The sequence below is a fragment of the Dysidea avara genome, chromosome 13 (genome assembly GCF_963678975.1).
Source record: "Dysidea avara chromosome 13, odDysAvar1.4, whole genome shotgun sequence".
NCBI lineage: Eukaryota > Metazoa > Porifera > Demospongiae > Dictyoceratida > Dysideidae > Dysidea > Dysidea avara.
In genome coordinates, this window is record NC_089284.1 from 10,457,087 (window position 1) to 10,476,981 (window position 19,895).

Below are 19,895 nucleotides of genomic sequence, written 5' to 3' on the forward strand. Positions count from 1 at the left end.
ATCTAAAAGAACACTTGTAGGCGCAGCGCATACAATAGAATGTAAACAAGTCACGTTGTACAGTTCCTGTCTCATGATCAGATTGTACTGTTTGGCTATATAGGCACAGTTGATAGTGACGAAATGGATTATAATGAGTCTGAAGGAAGTCTCCTTGTTGACGAAAGAGACGAAGAAGTGAAAGAGAAACGGTTTCTTTGCTGTACAAGACGACCAAGCGGTTTTATTTCGATCCAGTCGGGAGACATCGAGTTGACGCCTCCTGGAGAAGAGGACGGAGAAGATGGCGGAGAAGACGCACATGGTCGTTTAGCACGTTTCAGAGAAAATTTACACCGTGAATTTCACTTGGCAGTTCACAGGGTGGTAAATATTTTCTTTGCCAATTTTATCCCACCCGTGCTAACACTTCTAGTGTTTCTGGTGTTGATTCCTGTTGGATTAGCTTGTCTAGCGTATTTTGTGTATCCTCCCCAACTGGATCTGAGCCTGAGATCCTTTCAGATACCAAACCACGAGTCTTCCCTGAATTATGATGCCTACCAGATGGCACTACACCCTTATGTTACAGAGGACAACAGGCAGGCACGTAGGAAACGGGATTATGCAGGGCAACAGAGTCAGCTTAGTAGCATATGGATGATGGATTTGTTCTATGTCTCAAAGGATGGCAAAAACATTCTGACAGAAAACCGTTTAGCACAGATACATAAAATAGAAAAATATATCATCCAGCAACACAGGTTTGGAAAACAGGGATATGAAGACTTCTGTCACATGTCACAACAAGGGGTATGTGATCCACTTAATTCTCTTTTAACTTTCTTCTATCCAAGTTATGATAAAAGCTCTTCCAGGTTAGTATATGATGGAAATGGTGACGTTATGGAGCCTATTAAAGAAACACTGGCATTGGCTTTCCAGAGTGAGAGCTCCTATTGGTATGTGGATAGTAAATTTAGTGTTGATAAAATGGAGAGCAAGTTGCTCCGGTCACAACTACGAGTTGGAAGACCCCTTGCAAGCCCTGATTCCCACCCTGAAAGTTATGATGCTATGCACCAAAAAGTCACTGACTATTTTCTGTCATTTGTTTCATACTTGGATGAAGCTTCAACAAAGTGAAGTTGTTATATGTATTTATGCATACACTTTCAGGTAGTAGCTAAGGGTTTTCTATTTTGCCCATAATTTTATTTTATGAACACATGTAATGCTTATTCACTGTTAGAATTCCCCTAGTCATGTACTGTGTGTGAATATGGCTGTGGTAAACTGTGTGATGTGTTATTTATCAACAACCTCTTCTCTTATAGTGACATTGAAGTGTTGTATGGAGGTACAGAGATTTTTGACCATGAAGTCGAAGAAGCCATAAGCCATGACCAGCTGCTTGCTATAGTTAGCCTGGCACTGGTAGCACCTCTGGTCTTCATTCTGTCAGGGTTTTCCATGTTTTCTACCATTACTGCTATTTGTACATTAGCCAGTTGTTTTCCGTTAGCATTTTTCTTCTATCGTGTGGTGTTTGGGATCAAGGCAGTTGGTCTGTTGAATGTTGTATCAGTATTTGTCATCATTGGTATTGGTGTGGATGATGTGTTTGTGTTCCTGAACACTTTCAAACAGACTAGTGATTTGGAGGGAATTAAGACAATACAGGACAGATTAGCATATACCATCATTCATGCCAGCAAAGCAACCTTCCTCACTAGTGCTACCACTGCTGTTGCATTTTTTGCCAACACTCTGTCAGCGGTAAGAGGGCAATGTGTGTTGAGGGTGACTCTGTGTGTAGTGTGTGTGTGCATGTTTGTTTTCTAGTTGAAATACCTTAGCCATATGTATTTAATTACTGTAATGTAAGTAATCATGTATCTATTACCTCTCCTTGATACTGACAGTTAACAGTTATTATCGACTCCTGTGTCTAGTAAATGTTCAATGAATTCATTTAATGTGTCCTTCCTGGAATATTTCCATTTGCATTTTTATAACCTGTGATATCGTCATAAGTAGATACATTATTCATGATGTAATTTATTGGGTTTTTTTATTCTAATAGCTATAGCATAGTAGCCATTGATACGTATGTAGGCAAGAACCTAAAACACTTGTTAGTTTCACATACTTTCAACAGTTTTAATTTTGCTACGTTTAAAAGTGAAACTGTTTTTGGTGTGCGTTTATTGTGAAATTGTTTTTCTCCTCCTACTATATAAACTGATGGTTTCCTGTGTATCAAGATATGATACTTTGTGGTTAAATGTGTGTACTATTACAGTATTTGACCAGTTAATAGTTGCAGCTACTATAACTTTCAGCAAGGAAAACCCTTACAACTATTATGCAAAGGCAGCTACCCTCCAAGGGTGGCTGCTATGGGCTTGTGTGGCAGCAACTTCTCTCTCAAAACTATTATTTCCTGGCTTAAAACAATTTTGCCTGGGTTTTGCTTCAATTATCAATGCTTGAATCAGTATTGTTCAGATACAAGCCGACAAGTTGTGGCTCTTATCCGTAGCTGCGGAGCGGCTATTATATGAGCTGCAACTATTAACCAGTCAAATCATTCATGTTATGTGTGTGGATTTGATATGTGTTTTTTCTTCATGCATGCATTATACAATTGCAATCTGTACATGCTCTTATTTTACTGTTAGATTCCAGCAGTGCATCAGTTTGGCCTATTCATGGGACTGGTTGTCCTATTCTGTTATCTACAAGTCTCACTGATCATGCCATCATTTCTGTACCTCTGGCAGAGATTCTTCTCACGTTTTGAGTACCTCTACTTTGTGTGTTGTCTTTGGAAGAAGAATCGTTCACTAGACAGTGACAGTGCTGATAGTAGTGAACATGGTAGCACAGATTCTGGGATTGTCATCATGAGTCACCTGATTGAACGTGAACAATCCATAGACAATGATGTTTATGATGATACTGATGTGGCTATGCTGCCTCTAGACTCTGGAAGTGTTGATACTGCCACTCCATCAAATGGGACAGAGTTCCTTAAGGACAATAATTCAAGAGGGGTATCTGATAGAATTGAAACTGGAATGAAGAAGATGACTATGGCTATTCAGAAGTTTGTGTTTAAATATATTTCCTGGCCGATTGTTTATGTCCGAGTACCATTGTTGTGTGTGTTTGCGATACTGTTGGTGGCATCTGTTATCACTTCTTCTTTCCTGCGACCAACCCACCAAGCCCCACAATTCATGGACTCCAATAGTAATATACAGAAACTGCTCGATCTACAGAGCGAAGTCTCACAACAGACTGACTATGACTGCTGGAATTGTTCAGCTTTTTTTGTCATGCAAGCTGCAGACGGTACATTACCAACTGGCATTCCTCCTACCGGTGGTACAACTGTGTTGCCACATCCTTCTTCATCATCATCATCATCAAGCGGTGACACTCATCACAATACTGGTGCTGCTACTTCAACTACAGCTAAAATAAGGCCATCATCAACCACAGCTGGTAAAACCAGTAGCACTATTAGGATATCTACAACTACTCAACATATTAAACCAACTACTACTACTACTACTACTACTACAACCACTTCAAGGAGTACTCATAGTACTAGTAGCACGCGCTACACAAAACCAACACAACCGACTCGGTCATCTACCACCACATCTAGTTCACACCATAAGACCACATCCAGCCCCACTGCCACTCCAGCAACTCTTCCCCCATCAAAATGTAGTGGTGACAATTATGACCAGTGTATTAACAACCAAGCTGACAAGCCAGCCTTCAGTGGCAGTGCTGTAGTGTATGTTGTATTTGGAATATCTGGTATCATCAGAACTTTCTCTCCTTCACATGTCATTGCACAGGAAAACAATTTGGTGAGTGGCTGTGTAGTTTCCTTCTAGTAAAACAAACTTTTGTCATATATAAAGTTGACTTGACTTACAGTAATACCAAGAGTGAATGCAGTAAAATAATTTATCTTATCATTTATATGGTCTATATTATGATGCGTAAGTATCTGTATCTTCTGCTATGATCTTTGCTACATTGTAGGGTGTCACACAGTTTGACAAGTCATTTCAGAATGGATTTCCAATTTGTCGCGGCAATGATGTTTCTACACCGTCAGTTGGGGTCGTCAAAGCTCTGTGTCGTATCTGCAAGAATATTGCCAACTCAAAGCTTGTTCAAAAGAATGGAGCCAACTGCTTCCCTCCAAACGTCACAAGTTAGTGCATTACTAGTTTATGGTGGATTGGCTAGATATACAAGTATACATAGAGCAGGGATAAGTTACTAAACCATGGTACCAGGGATATTTTTTGTTTTATATTGAAGCATTGGTAGGAAAATATGTATGTAAATTAAGTGGTATAAATTTCTGATTGGGTTGAAATCACACACTACAAATTCACAAAGTCCTGTATCTCTGAAATATTTTACTTAGTGTGGGAGGATTGAAGTATACTGTATTTTCCATACATGTGCATTTCACTTGGGCAAATACAGTGTAGAAAAGTATGATTTTACAAAAAAAAATCCCAATCAGACAGCCCAGTTAAGGGTGACATAGTAAATTGCTAAAACTAGCTAACCTATTTGTTCTATGAATTGTGTGTATGTACACTCGATTGGTTGTTTCACAAGCCCTTTTTCATCAATTGAAAATTTATAATCAATTTCCATAAGTGAAAAATCAGGCTAAAATAATAAACTGTGAGTACAAGCCTTGTATTATTCCAATGAAGTCTCGCGTGGCACAGACCGCATGTGTTTAGGCCTTATCAATTTCGGTATAAGTGCCTGAGCCTAAAAAATTGGTCTGGCACATATCCAGCACCAAAGTTGTTCTAAGAAGCCATACAACTACAGGTGCAACTCGCAGCGTCTTTCGGCAACACTTTGCAGTAGTTCTCCTTGGATACTACAGGTACCGTAAGACTGGTAAGAATGGAATAGTAGAAGCTGACAGTTCCCTTCGTATTCCGTAAACATGAAGCCTTCGTTGACAACATTAATATCCTTCATTGCTATCTCTACTCGCCTGAATGTGTGCATGTGAACCAATTACCTAAGATGTGATCCACAATAGCAACTTTGGTACTGGAAATGTGCCAGGCTGAATTTTTTAGGTGTGGGTGTTTATACTGTAAGCAATAAGCCCCTGTGCCTAAAAATATACAGTCTGTGCCACACAAGACTAATTCCAATGCTGTTTACCTGCAAATATCTTCTCAAAACATGTGCACTGGTGGCTGTAAACGATCTGCCGTTTGTTCAGACCATGATATCTTGAGATTTTAGCCCAAAGAACAACTAATCAAATTGAAGTGGTCTAACCTGAGGGCTGAGAACTGAATCACTCTAGAAGGAGTGTGTGTGTGTCAAGACTTATATATACAACACTTGGCTTTGCCTAGTGTTGTATTGGCCTCTTGCCACATCTGGTCATGCTGAATTATTTATGCACACAAGCAGCGGTACTTTAAGCAACTGTGAATACTTCTTAGCAAATTTCTAACTATAGGTAAGGAATCCAGCCCAAGGCTCTTCATAGTTTTAGAAAGCAAGGCAAAGCCAAGGTTTTGAAGAACCAAGGGTTCCTAACCAACTTAGAACATGGCTCAGTGTTTGATTTTAACTATGTTATATTTTTGAAACCCACAATGAAAAACAAGTTGGATTTTAAGTACATATTGCTAAATAGTACTACACAGTGAATGTGCTTGAAGTCTGAATAAATTACTCAAGAGGTTTCTAACCTACTCAAGGAGCTTTCTAAGCCAAGAGGTTTCTTAGTGATATTAGAGACTCATTGAATATCAAAAGTCAAAGCATACTGTGCATGCCATGTTCTAATTTTATTTGTTACATTCTTGCTTCCTATCTGTAGCTCTGAGTTGTCGTGGTAGATATACCCCGTTGATTGACAGCTCCGCAATGTCAGAATGTCAGGGGATTTCAACTAGTGGAATAGCGACAGTGCAGCCAGTATCTCAGAGGACTGGATCAGGAAATAACATGTTGTTCATGGCTATGGCCTTCAAATCAGTAAGGGATATAATACACGCATACATACATACATACATGTGTGTTAGTGTAGTATGTGTTGTATTAGGGTGTTTCCTGGACTTTTCTTATGAAGGGAACCTTGAAATATGCTAACTCTTGAGGTTATCCTTACTTATTATTACTATAGCTATTTGAGTACATGGATTCATTGCTTAGCATGTCATAGCTATTGATTCATAATAATGAAACATATTATGGACTCTTGGCTTGTGGTGCATTAATTTCTGACACCTTTGTTGGTTGTTTATTCACTCTTGCATCTGTTGTGCGTACATCTGATATTGTGTTAAGATGGAAATTCACAGGTACTATTTTTATTCTGCATAGACCACAGATACCAACAAGTCACCATTTGATGGCTACAGTGATTACCAAAAATGGAATGACATGATTGATAGTGAACTAGCTGCCATCAAAGGCAACACAAAGGAGTATGAAGATGCTTATCAGACATTGAAGTCAGCCTACCATACCAGTGATTACTGGGTGATAGTGAACACAGAGGTAATTGCAGTGTATGGTGCCATCTATGGGATATTAATATCATTTATACTCTGTGTCATATTGATAACACTTCTTTCCCGTAATTGGAGAATTTTGGTCAGCATGTTTGCCACTATTATTGGCATACTGTTCCTGCTGATGGCCTGCTTCAAGGCATTTGGTTGGACACTGGGAATTGTTGAAGCAGTGACTCTCTCAATCATTGTGGGGAACTCTCTGGATTATTGTATACACTTGACTCAGGCATACCTGGATGTTGATCACCGTCACTTGGCACTAGTGAAGAGGCTTGGGGTAAGTACTGTTATACTAACAACTAATAGACATGTGCATGCATACATGAATAGGTCATCTCACACACGTACACATATATGCACACTGAGACTACATAACAACACAAAATACACATCCATATGAGTTAACTATGTACTCCCATCCTGTCAGATAGTTTTACATTACATACATGCTAGTTTATTCTGTATTGTTGGTGATACACTGTACAGCTACAAATCAGTAATGTTTATAATTTATTTGTGCTCTATTTTGTGTAGTTCACATGGTTGGGGGAACGCAGTCAAAAAGTGATGGCTGGTATGGCCTACATTGGAGTGTCCATCATCAGCTCAGCCATTACTACCTTCCTTGCCACTCTGCCTCTGCTGGCCACTGAGATACAACTGTTCAAGAAATTTGGAGAAATTCTAGTCCTTGATACAGCAATAGCCATTCTCTACACAGTGTTGTTTTGTAGTTCAATGTTGACGTTTATTGGACCAAAACGTGGCAACTCTGCTTTCAAGTATCAGCTAATAACTATGGTCACTCCTCTATTGTTTGTTGCACTGTTAATGTTGGTACTGTTCATAGTGTCAAAATGTGGTGTGGACATTCCATCACCATTAGGGGGTTACTTATTCCAGTAATTGAATTATTATGTATTATGTAAATTGTAAATTTATGTGATGGTTTAATGCCAACATTGTAACTTGCTATTTGATTAATATGATTATGTTGTATAATTATATGTTGGTATATATAAGTGTAGTACTGGACGTTCAGTTTGTTTGTAGTGCATGGATTCCATATATGGTTTCAAGGAGTCATGTGTATCACAAATGGAATTCCTGTTATAGTGCAACACCTTTAAGGTAGACACCAATGGGGAATATATGTGTGCCTTTTGTAATAGAGGTTCCTTAATTACTAGTAGATGCACATGTGGTACCATACAAACTCTAGGTATATACAGGTTTTGTATAGTGCATGCCCGTCAGCCTCTGCAATGGAAGAGCACTTACAAGGCATATAATATAAAATCTGTGGCAGCTTGTCATTCTCAATTCTCCGACTACTTGACTTTACAATACCACTAACTTGACCTTTCCCCCAACCACAGGCAGGCCACTAAGTGGCACTCCTCATTACTACCATTTTATGTATGGATGACAACAGCAGCAGCCTCTTTCTCACAACATAGAAATACCAGTACTGCTGTGGGTGAACATAGCAACAAAGTAAATCTAGCTGCAATATTTCCAAGTTAGGTTTTCCCAGCAATGGTCGAGGTTCTGTACATTACCAAACCTCCTTTAATACCAGGTTGTAAGGTTCCAGCTGGTTAATACAGTTTAGTGCAAGTGAGTGTTAAACGTTTATTAAGGAAGTTAATTAAATGTTTTTTTTAAAAAAACAATGACCGTACAACAAATCTGGAGGATGCAAATTGATCTGTATTATGCACACTGACAGGCAGATCCGAGAACGGTCAAGAGTAGCATTATGTATATCACAAATTATTAGGAAACACTGCACGCCAGGTTTGCAATATTTATGCTTTATATAGACCTTATTTCTGTTTTTCTAGCTCGGAAGTCATTGAACTTTAAATAAAAATTTTCACCTTAATTGCAGCCAAACTCAATCTCAAAAGCTTGTTATTTCAAATTTCTCTGGAGAGTTGTAGCTGTAGCTACCCAGGTAGGCAATATGGCGCTCCATTGACTCAGTGTGAACACAAAATGACCCACACAACTCATGGCTTCTGCTCCAAGTTTCTCAGCACAAGTCCAAATTTGTAATTAATATATACACATCAAACAAAAACTGATTGGCCCAGTGGCATACTACTGGTGGAGCAGTAGATGTCTGGGTTGGGCCAGTTTGGCTCAGAGTCGAAATACTTATCAAAAAACCCTATAGCTACCCTAGACCTTATACTACTAATTGTTTCAGCTCAGTAGCACTCATGCTTCCAGCATTAAATTATTTTCATAAACATTAGTCAAAATCGCCACCAAATTCAATCTCAGAGATTTACAATTAATTTTTCAATTTTTCTTATAATTATATCCTTGTAGTCTACTATTACTATTATAGTAACTATACTGTTTACCTTGATACGTAACTATACAGATACTATTATCTATCTGCATTATGCTTCTATATAGGTTAGCAACATTTCTTACAATTATCTTGGAACATTTTAATCAGTGAATCCTCTATTAGAGTATTTCACTACAAAGTGACTGTTCTATTAGAGAGTATTGCAGTTTGTAGTTTTCACTGACTGCTCTATAAGGGAGTATCGATCTATATATTTTCATGGAATTAATCTCCTAGTTTGAAGTATCCACCTAATATGCTAGTATTATGCTGGCATAACACTCCAGCCTATAATGCATTTTATTATGCTGGCATATTTGACGCAGGCCTACTGCGCAGTGTGCAAAACACACCTGCAAAATGCAAAGCATGGACTTTCTAGGAGGTCTGGGGGCATGCATGTCCCCCAGAAAAATGAAATTGAATTTGGCATTTATTTATCTATTATCAAATTTCTCCGAAGAAGGGTAACACAAAAAGCTAGACAGCCTGTACAAGGTGGTCCCCAACACAGAATATACATACACACATACAGATATACACAAACAAACACAAAACGAAAATAAACTACAATCACTAAGAAACAAAATACCTAATTACAAAAAAGAAGATGCTTAAGCTTATGCTTAAAACTGCCTGCAGTCGGCTGAGACAAAACTGCCAATGGTATGGAGTTCCATAACATTGGTACAGCTACAAAAAAGGAGTGCCTAAATGCATTGATGGTAGGTTCAAAGTCAAGGAATGTGACCTGGTAGTTAACCTGTTAAAATGAAAATATTTGGAAAAATCATTGGTGGTAACTGAAATTTTTTACCATACACTGAAGAGCACAATACGTGAAAAGTTTGGAAAATTCCTGAAATCGTTTTGGGCAAAATTTTGAGCATGTCTACATGTGCAGTAACTTCTACCAGTGTGCCCCTCTCCCTTAGCAAAATCCTAATCGCATGTTCAGCCATATTTATATGCCACAAAACGATTTGCACACCCTTAAAACTACCTCAAGCAAGTCACAATAAGGCTGTCAATTATTTCACCCCTTGCCATACTTACCAATCAATCCACACACAAACTATCAAGCAGTCAAGCACTATTCTAATTTTACAACTGTTTACTTTTATTGCCCCCAATGGCAATACTATACAGGAACTGTGAACAGAATATTTTAAAGTAACCATGATATGTGTATTCATCGGTTCTAGTTCTTTCAATGCAGATACCGCCGCATGTCTTGTTGATAATAAAATACAACACCTCTTTAATAATAGGAATTCTATACCATTTGACATTGTTATGGCCACTGAAGTTAATAGTTTGTTTGTTTATCTTTTCTAAAAATTTTTATTGGCTAAATCACAGATCTGAATATTAGAATAAAAGTTTCAAAAATTTGAATGGTAAATTGCAAAAAAAAAAAGCTTTTACCTATTACTGCATTTTGGGAACTCTTAAGCACTAATTTTGTTGAAACACTTGTTAAAAGCAACTGAGCATAAACAGTAGCAAAGCGCAAGTTTATCACTATAAACAGCTTTACACTTAATACATGTAGTGCTACTGGATTCATGTGCACTTGATTGTAGACATAGGCTGTAAAATAAGTGCACACATTGGTTAAGTGCAAGTTTCCTCAACTTCACACCCACATCCTGTAGCACTTCCAGTTGCATGTGCACTTGATAATAAGCATTGGGTGCCTGCTAGTTAGCTATATTTATGTCATTGATTTTGCACTCAAAATTAATGTGTTTTAATAAACGAAGTCAACCTTCATATTTATATGTACGTTACATTCATTTATGCACTCATTGTGGTGCTATAAGCTTTGCTTTTTATCAGAATCATTATTATAATAGAGCACATAAATTTAATAATAGTTTCTCATCCCCACCAGCGTCACTGTTTTCCTTTCTGCATCGATGATTTTTCGTACTGTTGGTGGCTGAATGCAGATGTTAAGCAACTTATAAAGTTAGTAGCTAGCTAGAGCGGATTAAGAAAGTTGCATTCTTGATCACATGAGCTATGTAATTCAGCTATGAAGTATATCAAAATAAAATTCAAATCTGCCCACCTGCATTACTATTTGTGTATTGGTGAACGTGAAAATAATAGTTAAGGCCTAATAATTAATAAATTAATCAGCATACAAATAAACAGTGACTTGATAGCTAACACAAAGTAGGTCTTTATCATCTTCAATTCTCTCATCAGTTCTAAAAAGTAGAATATGAAAGTGTATTTTAAAATAGCTACTGTAACAGTACACTGTTATTGAAACTGCGTATCTAATATGTAATTGCATACAATATTTAAACTGAACTTTTGCATATTGTTCTGTTTGCGATATTTAGGACTGGTGTGGTGCTTTTCTTATGCTATGCAGGTTTAAATGATTGATCAATTTTTATTCATGTACAGTTTTCACCCCTCATTTGAACTTATAATTACAGAAAGAACTTATAATTACAATAAAAAGTGCTGAGAAAAGATCAATACCATATTGCAAATACTATACTCCATATCATTAGTAATAAACTATCATGACTATAGAAATGTTTGATCCATGCATTTTGACTGTAATAGGTGTGTTGCAAAAATTACAAATGAGTCTGGCTATATTGTAAGTTTTAGCAAACTCGCTAAAGCCATTGACACAAATCAACTCCTTTGGGCTATATATAAGCAGAAAGAAGTTGAGACACTATTATACAGCACAGTAATACTGTGTAGTAAGGTTTGGGATTTCCAGTCCAAAACAGTCACAATTTTTCTTCACAATAGCTTGGCGGCATTGATAAGGTATAATCAAACCTAAATATGTCTGTAGAGTGACCCTAATCACTTTCAACAAGTTTCTATATAAATTTTAACATTTATTTAACTGATCTTTCCACTATCTGATTAACTGTCTGGCTGATGCAAGATTTCTTCACTGTTTGACAATACATAGGACTGAGCCAACCTCAGCATCTAAAATGCCGGCATACATCATGAACTTATGTTTGCCCTCCTTTTGTCCCATTTCTTTCTACACTACCACGTAGGTGTTGACTTGCAGGTAACATGTAATGGCTTCCTTATGCTGATTATGACGATTCAAAGGAAAATCATGTATAATTACTTAAGTGACTGAATGGATTGTAGAGGATTGTAGAGGCATTTCTCCTTTATTCATAGCTTACGTATAAGGGGTGGAACATTGCTGAAAATGAAGCAATATGGCCACATCACTTTCAGAAATTGATAGTTGGAGCATGAATTCAAACATGAAATTAGTATTATGATAGGTCTGGCAGTGCTCTATCCCTTGATGTGGCATGCGTGGGTTCCCTAGTCATAACAAATAAAGTAAACAAACAAGTACAAAGAAAAATAAGAATGTTAGATTTGGGTGGGGAATACAAAAATTAATGATACAAGGGAGGTAGGCCTACACCTGCAGCTATACAATCCCGACTTAAGTCATGGCTATAGTACCAACAACTATAAGACTGAAATAGGAATTAAAATTGCACTATATATAAAGCTGCAGCTTCTTTCATTACTTTTTATGTCTATGGCCTTTACTCAGATTGCAAATTTTTTGATTTTTCCTTGTGCTTGCAACTGTTACAGTGAAAACTTTGGATATACTTATGTACCCAAAATCTCAACTTGAAATGCCAGTTAAATGAAATTTTCTGTTGATATACTAACTGACTACAGACTGACCTATGGATAAGTATAATGTATTAATGACTAATTAGTACTACAGATGTCAATTTTGTTTACTGTGCCAATACAGTGCATGTTGTTAGTAGATAGCTCACATTTACAATAGCAGTGATACCTACATAGTTTTATTGTCCTTAAATGCAGGAAACAAATTAACACTACATAGTTCAATGTAGGGATGTGGCAATTATGCTGGCATAATTTTGGGCATAATAAGTGTATGTGGGAATCAGGAATTATGCTAGCATTGTGAGGTGATCATAAATCTTTAACCTACAAATTGCACGATTTTTTTATTTTTATTTTTTATTAATGCTTTACAGCTCAAGTGCTGAAGGTCTGTAGGACACCTGGCCCTACAGCCTACTCAAAGACATTAGCTACGTAAAGTGTATTTGAAAAGTTACAATTCTATTAATAAAAGATCGAGATACTCTAATAGAGTAGTCAGAAAAAGAACAGTCACAAAATGTTTCTGCTCTAATGAAACAGTCACATAGTACGAAATACTCTATTATAACAACCAGATAAAGAATAGAAAGCTGAAAACATCAATGTAAATGGTCTAGTACAGCAATGGCACTGACCATAGAAGCAGAGACAAATATAACGTTCAGTGGTAGACCCACCACAATGTCCTATCATGTGCAGGCTTTGATAGGACAAGGTAAGACATTTCAATCAATTAAAGTCAGAATGTACCAGCTAAATCAATGTCATCAACACTTGTATCAATTGCACACAGCATTGGTGGTTGTTGTGAGCTAACAACTGTTGCTAATTGAATGGGAGTAGGTCTAGTACATTCATGGCCACTCCCCTTGGGTTGTAAGAATGTAGTGTCTCCTAGCAACCAAGTGGTAGTTATGATTAGCAGTACAAGCCATAAACCAAACAGATAAACTGTATTCCTTAGGCTCCATCCCTTTCCTTTTGATAGCTAGGACATTATGTCTGAGCAAACTGATTTATGGTCAGACATGCAGACTATTTGGACAGCAAATGTCTGGTGACCGACCGTTATATTTGTCTCTGTAGAAGGTGTCATAATTTTGGAATAATGGGCATTTCTTTAAAAAAGCACAGTTGGAACACTGCTCAAAAACACAATGCTCAATTTTTGGAGTATAATAGCCTCATGCTTAGTTAATATAATTAAATTGTACTTGTGCATGAAAGTACATTAAGGTAATGATAATCCGTTTCATCAAACCCAGTTACATGATCCTGATAATATATCATGCTTATATACAACACCGTCCTCTCCCTACTTACATTTTAAGGTGCTTCATCATCTTCAAAGATTGAATTAACAATAGTTTCCTGATCATGGCTGCCATCATAAGTACCAGCATTGTGAGATATGGTTGTGACACTCCTGTATATACGTAAATACAAATAAAAACAACCCTTTAATACATTAAAACTACCAACATTCCTTTAAATCAAGAGCAGCCCAATGACCAAGAAGTACAAGAAATTTATAATCTGTAAATCTTCTAATTACTGGGTACTATAGGGATGCTTGCATGCAATAGTCATGACATTTGATACATCGTGATATAAAATTCAATGACACATATCTGCAGCCGATTTATTGTGTTACAACAATGAAATGCATCTAAGAAATCTACTATAAAATTGAATGCTGCAAACAAAAACTGACTAGCATGACAAGGACATGATTTACAACTGTGATATTATTATCACGCTATGTGCCCCATGAGGAATGGTGCTGAAATACACACAAAAGATACCTCGTTCACTGGGGTGCACTAAAGAGCATTATTCTTTTCTTTGTGTTATGTAAGCATGTATGTTGCAGCTCGCGCTACGCGATGACATCATGTAATTAAACTTGTATGGTAATCTAGAAAAACTGGTTTTTTTGAGTATTCTAATTATTGTATCAATGTGTCAACGTGTGTTTGAATTTGGGAGCTTTTATTAAGTTTATTAAGAATAAGCGTTTTGAACCAAAGCTCTTCTGTCGCTACGACAATGTATACATATAGTCCATCATTAATTAAAGATCTTCACAATCTGATTTTCAAATAATAACCAGGCATGCAGGGCAACTTTGATATGGATTATTACTCACCTCTTCTTACAGTAGATCATTGCAGCTCCAAATATGATAATCATTAGAAGTATCACTACCACAACAGCTAGTGAAATAGTAGCAATCATAGTTGCACTGTCCTCATCATCCTGTACATCTTTCATTGCATTTGTTGAGATAGGAACTGTGCTAATGGTTGCAGTACTAAGTTGAGCTGTACAGCAAACAAATAGATATTGATGTTTTAATAAAATGATTAAATTGTTGCCATGCAATTAACATAGTTTGTTACAGTCTAGTGCTATTTTGAATGTTGCATGTATAGTTACTCTGGAATTGCATAAAAAATGTGTGTGATTATCTACCATGCAATCACATAATAGTGATCAGTGAATCCTTCATGATTTGTAGTGCAGCCATGTCACCTTTTTAATGACTGTAGAATTCTATTTTAGCTCATGAGCTGTACTTAAATGATTCACTTTCTGTTACTCCTTACTGGTGTGTGTAATTCTGTAATTTATAACTGATTGGGTTTAACTGCCACTGCAGTCATAATGATGCACACTTATGCTTAATTTAATTCAGTAATCAGCTAACCTGAACAGTGAGCAAGAGTTCCACTCCACTGGCCATTCTTTTGACATGTTCTTGTAGCTGATCCTGATAGTATAAACCCTTCTGAACATTCAACAGTAACTGTGTCATCGGTTCTGTTTCCTGTGGACCTGACAATATGTCCATTTTCCAGTGGTGGTAAGCTCTGACATTCAGCTAGAAACAGTACAAGAAAAAATTATTGTGTTTTGCTTTTCTATACATTTTTTTGCATTACTACTCTGATTATTAATTGTTTCTGTGTCAAACTTCTAAATTATTTTATAGTTTTCGATATACGCATCATACCACTGTAAGAAGCCATACATAACTTTTTACGCCACTCCTAATGTTGCCATATGATACATGTCACATGATCAGTACCTCCACTGCTCTATGAATACAATTTGCAGGCAAGAGCTGCACTTGTTATAGCATTTCTAAATAATCAAAACTTGACTGAAAGTGAGGCAGTAATGCTTGGCTAGACAACACTGTATAACCACTCTGTATTATACATAAGTACATTTAAAGTTGTTTGTGAAATTGATGGCGAAAAGCATGAATAATATGTATAGTTATAAAGACTTCAATCTCCAAAAGATTGTCCAATAAATTATTCAGCTGTGTGTTTATTTAGCAGAACACTGGAAATATTCATAACTGATATTCTGAGATCCTCATTTTTTTTGCATGGATATTCATGTTTAGTGCTGTAACCAATGATTATGTTGTGTTCAATAACTTACTCATACACGTCACTCCTGCATAATTTCCTAAACAGTTAGCATTCACATAAGAAAGTGGAAATTGTCTGGGACAATCAATTAAAAGTGATTCTGTTCCTGTACACATAACTCCATTTAGAATAGCAGTAGCATGTTGTCCATGTGTAGCTCCTGAGTATTCTGCTGAAGTTGCTCCAGAATAGCCAAGTTCACGACAAGCAACATTGGCATCATTAATATCCCAACCATTACTACAGATTCTGTCCCACTGTAAACCATAATACACTTCAAGTTCTCCTTCCCAAGGTGACCTGACCCCATCTTCAACAAATCTGACAGCAGCTGCACATAGCATATACATACATAACTGTATGTAGCTATACATTATGCAACAAACACAACATTACAACTTTAGCTTGCAGCCAATTTTAAGAGTTTAACTGAAACTACAATTATAACTGTTGCAGACAATTATAATGAATAGGGATGTTGAAAAACCCACAAAACAAGAAAGGATTGCTAGAGTAGATCAACTAGAAATGTGGTTACAATAAGTAAACTAACAAATCTTTATTTTTGACTCTGCTTACTGCAACACTAGCAGATGAGTCACACTAGGGATTTATTGGTTTACTGGGTGCAACTGCATTCCTTGTCAACTTATGCTAGCAATCCGTTCTTCTTTTAAATTTTTGTCCGGTTTATAACAGCTACTTGGTTTGGGAAAATTGTGTGTCTGCATGTCTGCACCGGCGTATCTGATCACACACCCACAAAAGCTAACAAGCTTTAAGCTACAGAAAATTAGCCTTTATTGAAAGCTGTTTACATAATGTGTTGAATGTTAGCTTACTTGTAAACCATTTTGTTGTGAATACTTAAAGGGGTGTGGCCCAGGGGCAGCTGGATCTAGGATATTTAAAAAGGGGTTTTCAGTGGCAGTAGGACACAGGTAGAGGTTGACAAGGTTCAATGCTTGAAAACTTAATAAAACTACTTGATAAAAAGTAGTTTTGATCTACTGATCATCATCTAATGTCATCATCACTTTCTGAACACTTCTTCAATGAACTTAAGCTTCTGCAATGCAGAAACTATCTAGCTACTGAATCTTACTTATCAACTCTTTGCTTCTTCATAGTACTTGGCATTTGTCATACATGTAGTCTTGGAAGGCCAGGCTTACTACTAATATTGATGTGCAAACTATAAAACTACTAACTTAGCTACTAGACAATGGGAACTACTTAGAAATTCAAAACTTGCATGGGAGTGTGATGCTCAGTTAAGTTTAGCTGAAAGAAAAGTGATAGTACCAATTAGCTGATGAGTATAATTCATGCTATGGGATGGCTTAGTTGTAGTTAAGGAAGTATCAGTTTAATTGGCTTATAACTAGTTGCTTAAGCTGTTCTGAAGTAAGCCAACTCCAAAGGGGTTTCTGGAAACCTTGAAACGCTCCTGGCCCCATCACTGAAACTGGGGGCTTGCCAATATGTGACCAATAAACAATGTAGCAGGCTCAGGATTATACATATCCTTTCAAGTTGACATATATACTGTTTCCTATTCACTTGATATTCACTACTGGACCTATGCTCCTACCAGAGAGTTGAAGGATGCTTTCCAAGGTGGTATGCAGTCTATTAGTAACCCATTATTGTGGTTTATGATTGTTATAATATTATCTTTCAAGTATTCTTTTTATTGGTAACTAGCTAGCAGTCCAAGTTGTTCAGCATCAGGCATTCTATATGACATTAATACTCCAATTACAGTGGTAGTTGGTCAGGAAATGTTTATAACAATTGATGAGGAGATGTATATAATAGGGATGTATTAACCATCTTGGTTGTGGTTACCATGCAAGGTCTGTCTATTAGGTTAGGTTAGTTAATCCAGAGGCTGCAGCACATTCAAGTTGCTGTCAGACGCTTCGTGTTGGAGAATGAAATGGTACAACAATTTTCTATTTAATGCTGATCAAAACATATTAGCACATGATGTGCATTCCATTGCAGGGAAGTGTTTGCTCCTTGGTTTGCTTGAGAGATAACAGGCTGGAAGGCAGATGTACATTTCACCCAGGCTATTGCCTTCTTTTACAGCTTGATTGGATTTCATTCAGTCTTTTTGCACTCTATAATGGCCCCAATGCCTGGCTTTAGGGTTTTTAACCTATACTTCTTCTTACTTACAGACAAATTGATGACTATTGAAGACAGAAGTTAAAATTGTTTTATTTATTTGATTTTTTGGTAATCGAAGGATGTCCCTAGTTCAAAATCTCATAAAATGTTTCCAGCATTTTCATGCACCTTTTAACCCTGCAGTGACTGTCTACTTGACACCACGATTTAAAATTATTTGTTTTTTCTTGTAATTCTGTAGTTGTTATTTCTTTGCTTTTCTAACAATCAGAAGGCACTGCTATGATGGCTAGCCTATGTACACACCAAATTTCAAGTTATTCTCATAAGCGGTTTACCATGTAGCCATGACAGAATCTCGATATTTTATTACTATGATGTGAATAAATGCTGTCAAATATGCTAAAAATTTTACCCAAAATGCTTTCAGGAATTTCCAAAATATTTCATCCATTATGCTTTTTCAGTGTTCCTTTTGTGCTTGCATTATGCTCCTAAGTTAACAACATATAATTTTGTTACAAGTATCTTGGAACATTTTAATCAGTGAATGCTCTATTAGAGTATTTCACTACAAAGTGACTGTTCTATTAGAGAGTATCAATCCATGGAGCTATGTACAATTGACTGCTCTATTGCAGTTTCCACTGACTGCTCTGTAAGTGAGTATCGATCTATTTTCATAGAATTAAGCTCCATAATTTGAAATATCCACCTAATATTCCAGCATTATGCTGCCATTGCACTCCAGGCCTATATGCTTTTACAATGCTGGCATTCGATACAGGCATAATAAATGCTCATAGCACCATGGACACTTATCAGATTCCTTACAAATTCATCTTAATGTGCTTTTTTTTCTGTAACAAATTTCAAAGTAAAAGTATATAATCTAGGCCCTCGTAGATTCCTTAAGAAGAAAGGGAAAAAAATCAAAACTTTGGCCATTCATATATCACAAATAGTTGGAGTGAATTTAATTAAATTTGCTGTGTGGTGTACCCTACCTGGCAGACATCTATAATGCAAAGGTAGTGTGCTGTGGAGAAGGGCTCATGGAGAGTGAAAATCATGTTTTTATATACACATAGTGTGACCTGCCAGCTTCGTCGGCCACACGACACACTGCTGTGTGTCTTGATTTATACATTTGCAATATAATTTGTGTTACTAGAGCTTTCATCAAATTAATCGATCAAACACACCATTTGACATAAAATATAGCGGGAAAATGCCTTGCAATGTATAATATTATTCCTAACCAACAAACAATAATTAACCTCTGAACCTCCTCATGCGCCATAGTGCACCCTTCATACCATAAATGTAAGCAATTTTGTGGTCATTGGTCATGTGATCCACCAAATCAATTAGTTATTGCCAATTATCAGCAACAACTGAATAATTAACTGATTATTCCATAACCGATTCACAGCACCATAATATATGCCTAAGGGGGGAAGAGTGGGGTAATACATTCATTTCTTGGATAGGTGCATGCATTATACATATACACAAAATAGAGAACTAACCAACGACACTAATATTTTAAAATAGCAACAATGAAAAGGTCAATTACATCACTACCACAATAGTAAGAGTGTAATCATTCAGTACGATAGTACTGTATAGTACAGACCACGAAGGAGTAGGCCTATGAAATAACATCACCCAAAAACCAGCCTC

At 36.8% G+C, this 19,895-nt stretch overlaps 2 protein-coding genes across 2 annotated transcripts in view; both read left to right on the forward strand.

The window, feature by feature from the left end:
• The window catches only part of LOC136243603 (H(+)/Cl(-) exchange transporter 6-like), a 134,603-nt gene that overhangs the window by 53,415 nt on the left and 61,293 nt on the right, over nt 1-19,895 (forward strand). The window lies entirely within an intron of this gene.
• On the forward strand, nt 68-7,594 carry LOC136243601 (protein dispatched homolog 3-like). The gene is made up of 7 exons (XM_066035145.1): nt 68-1,121; nt 1,317-1,758; nt 2,664-3,869; nt 4,048-4,222; nt 5,888-6,045; nt 6,394-6,864; nt 7,122-7,594. Exons 1-7 carry the CDS (start codon nt 124-126, stop codon nt 7,491-7,493), a joined length of 3,822 nt encoding a protein of 1,273 aa, XP_065891217.1. The 5' UTR covers nt 68-123; the 3' UTR covers nt 7,494-7,594.

Excerpts from the sequence above, each read along its gene's own strand:
- LOC136243601 (XM_066035145.1), top strand. The coding sequence starts at position 124 with ATGGATTATAATGAGTCTGAAGGAAGTCTCCTTGTTGACGAAAGAGAC. Across the intron at positions 1,122-1,316 it reads TTGGATGAAGCTTCAACAAA|TGACATTGAAGTGTTGTATG; the intron begins GTGAAGTTGTTA and ends CTTCTCTTATAG. Across the intron at positions 3,870-4,047 it reads TTGCACAGGAAAACAATTTG|GGTGTCACACAGTTTGACAA; the intron begins GTGAGTGGCTGT and ends GCTACATTGTAG.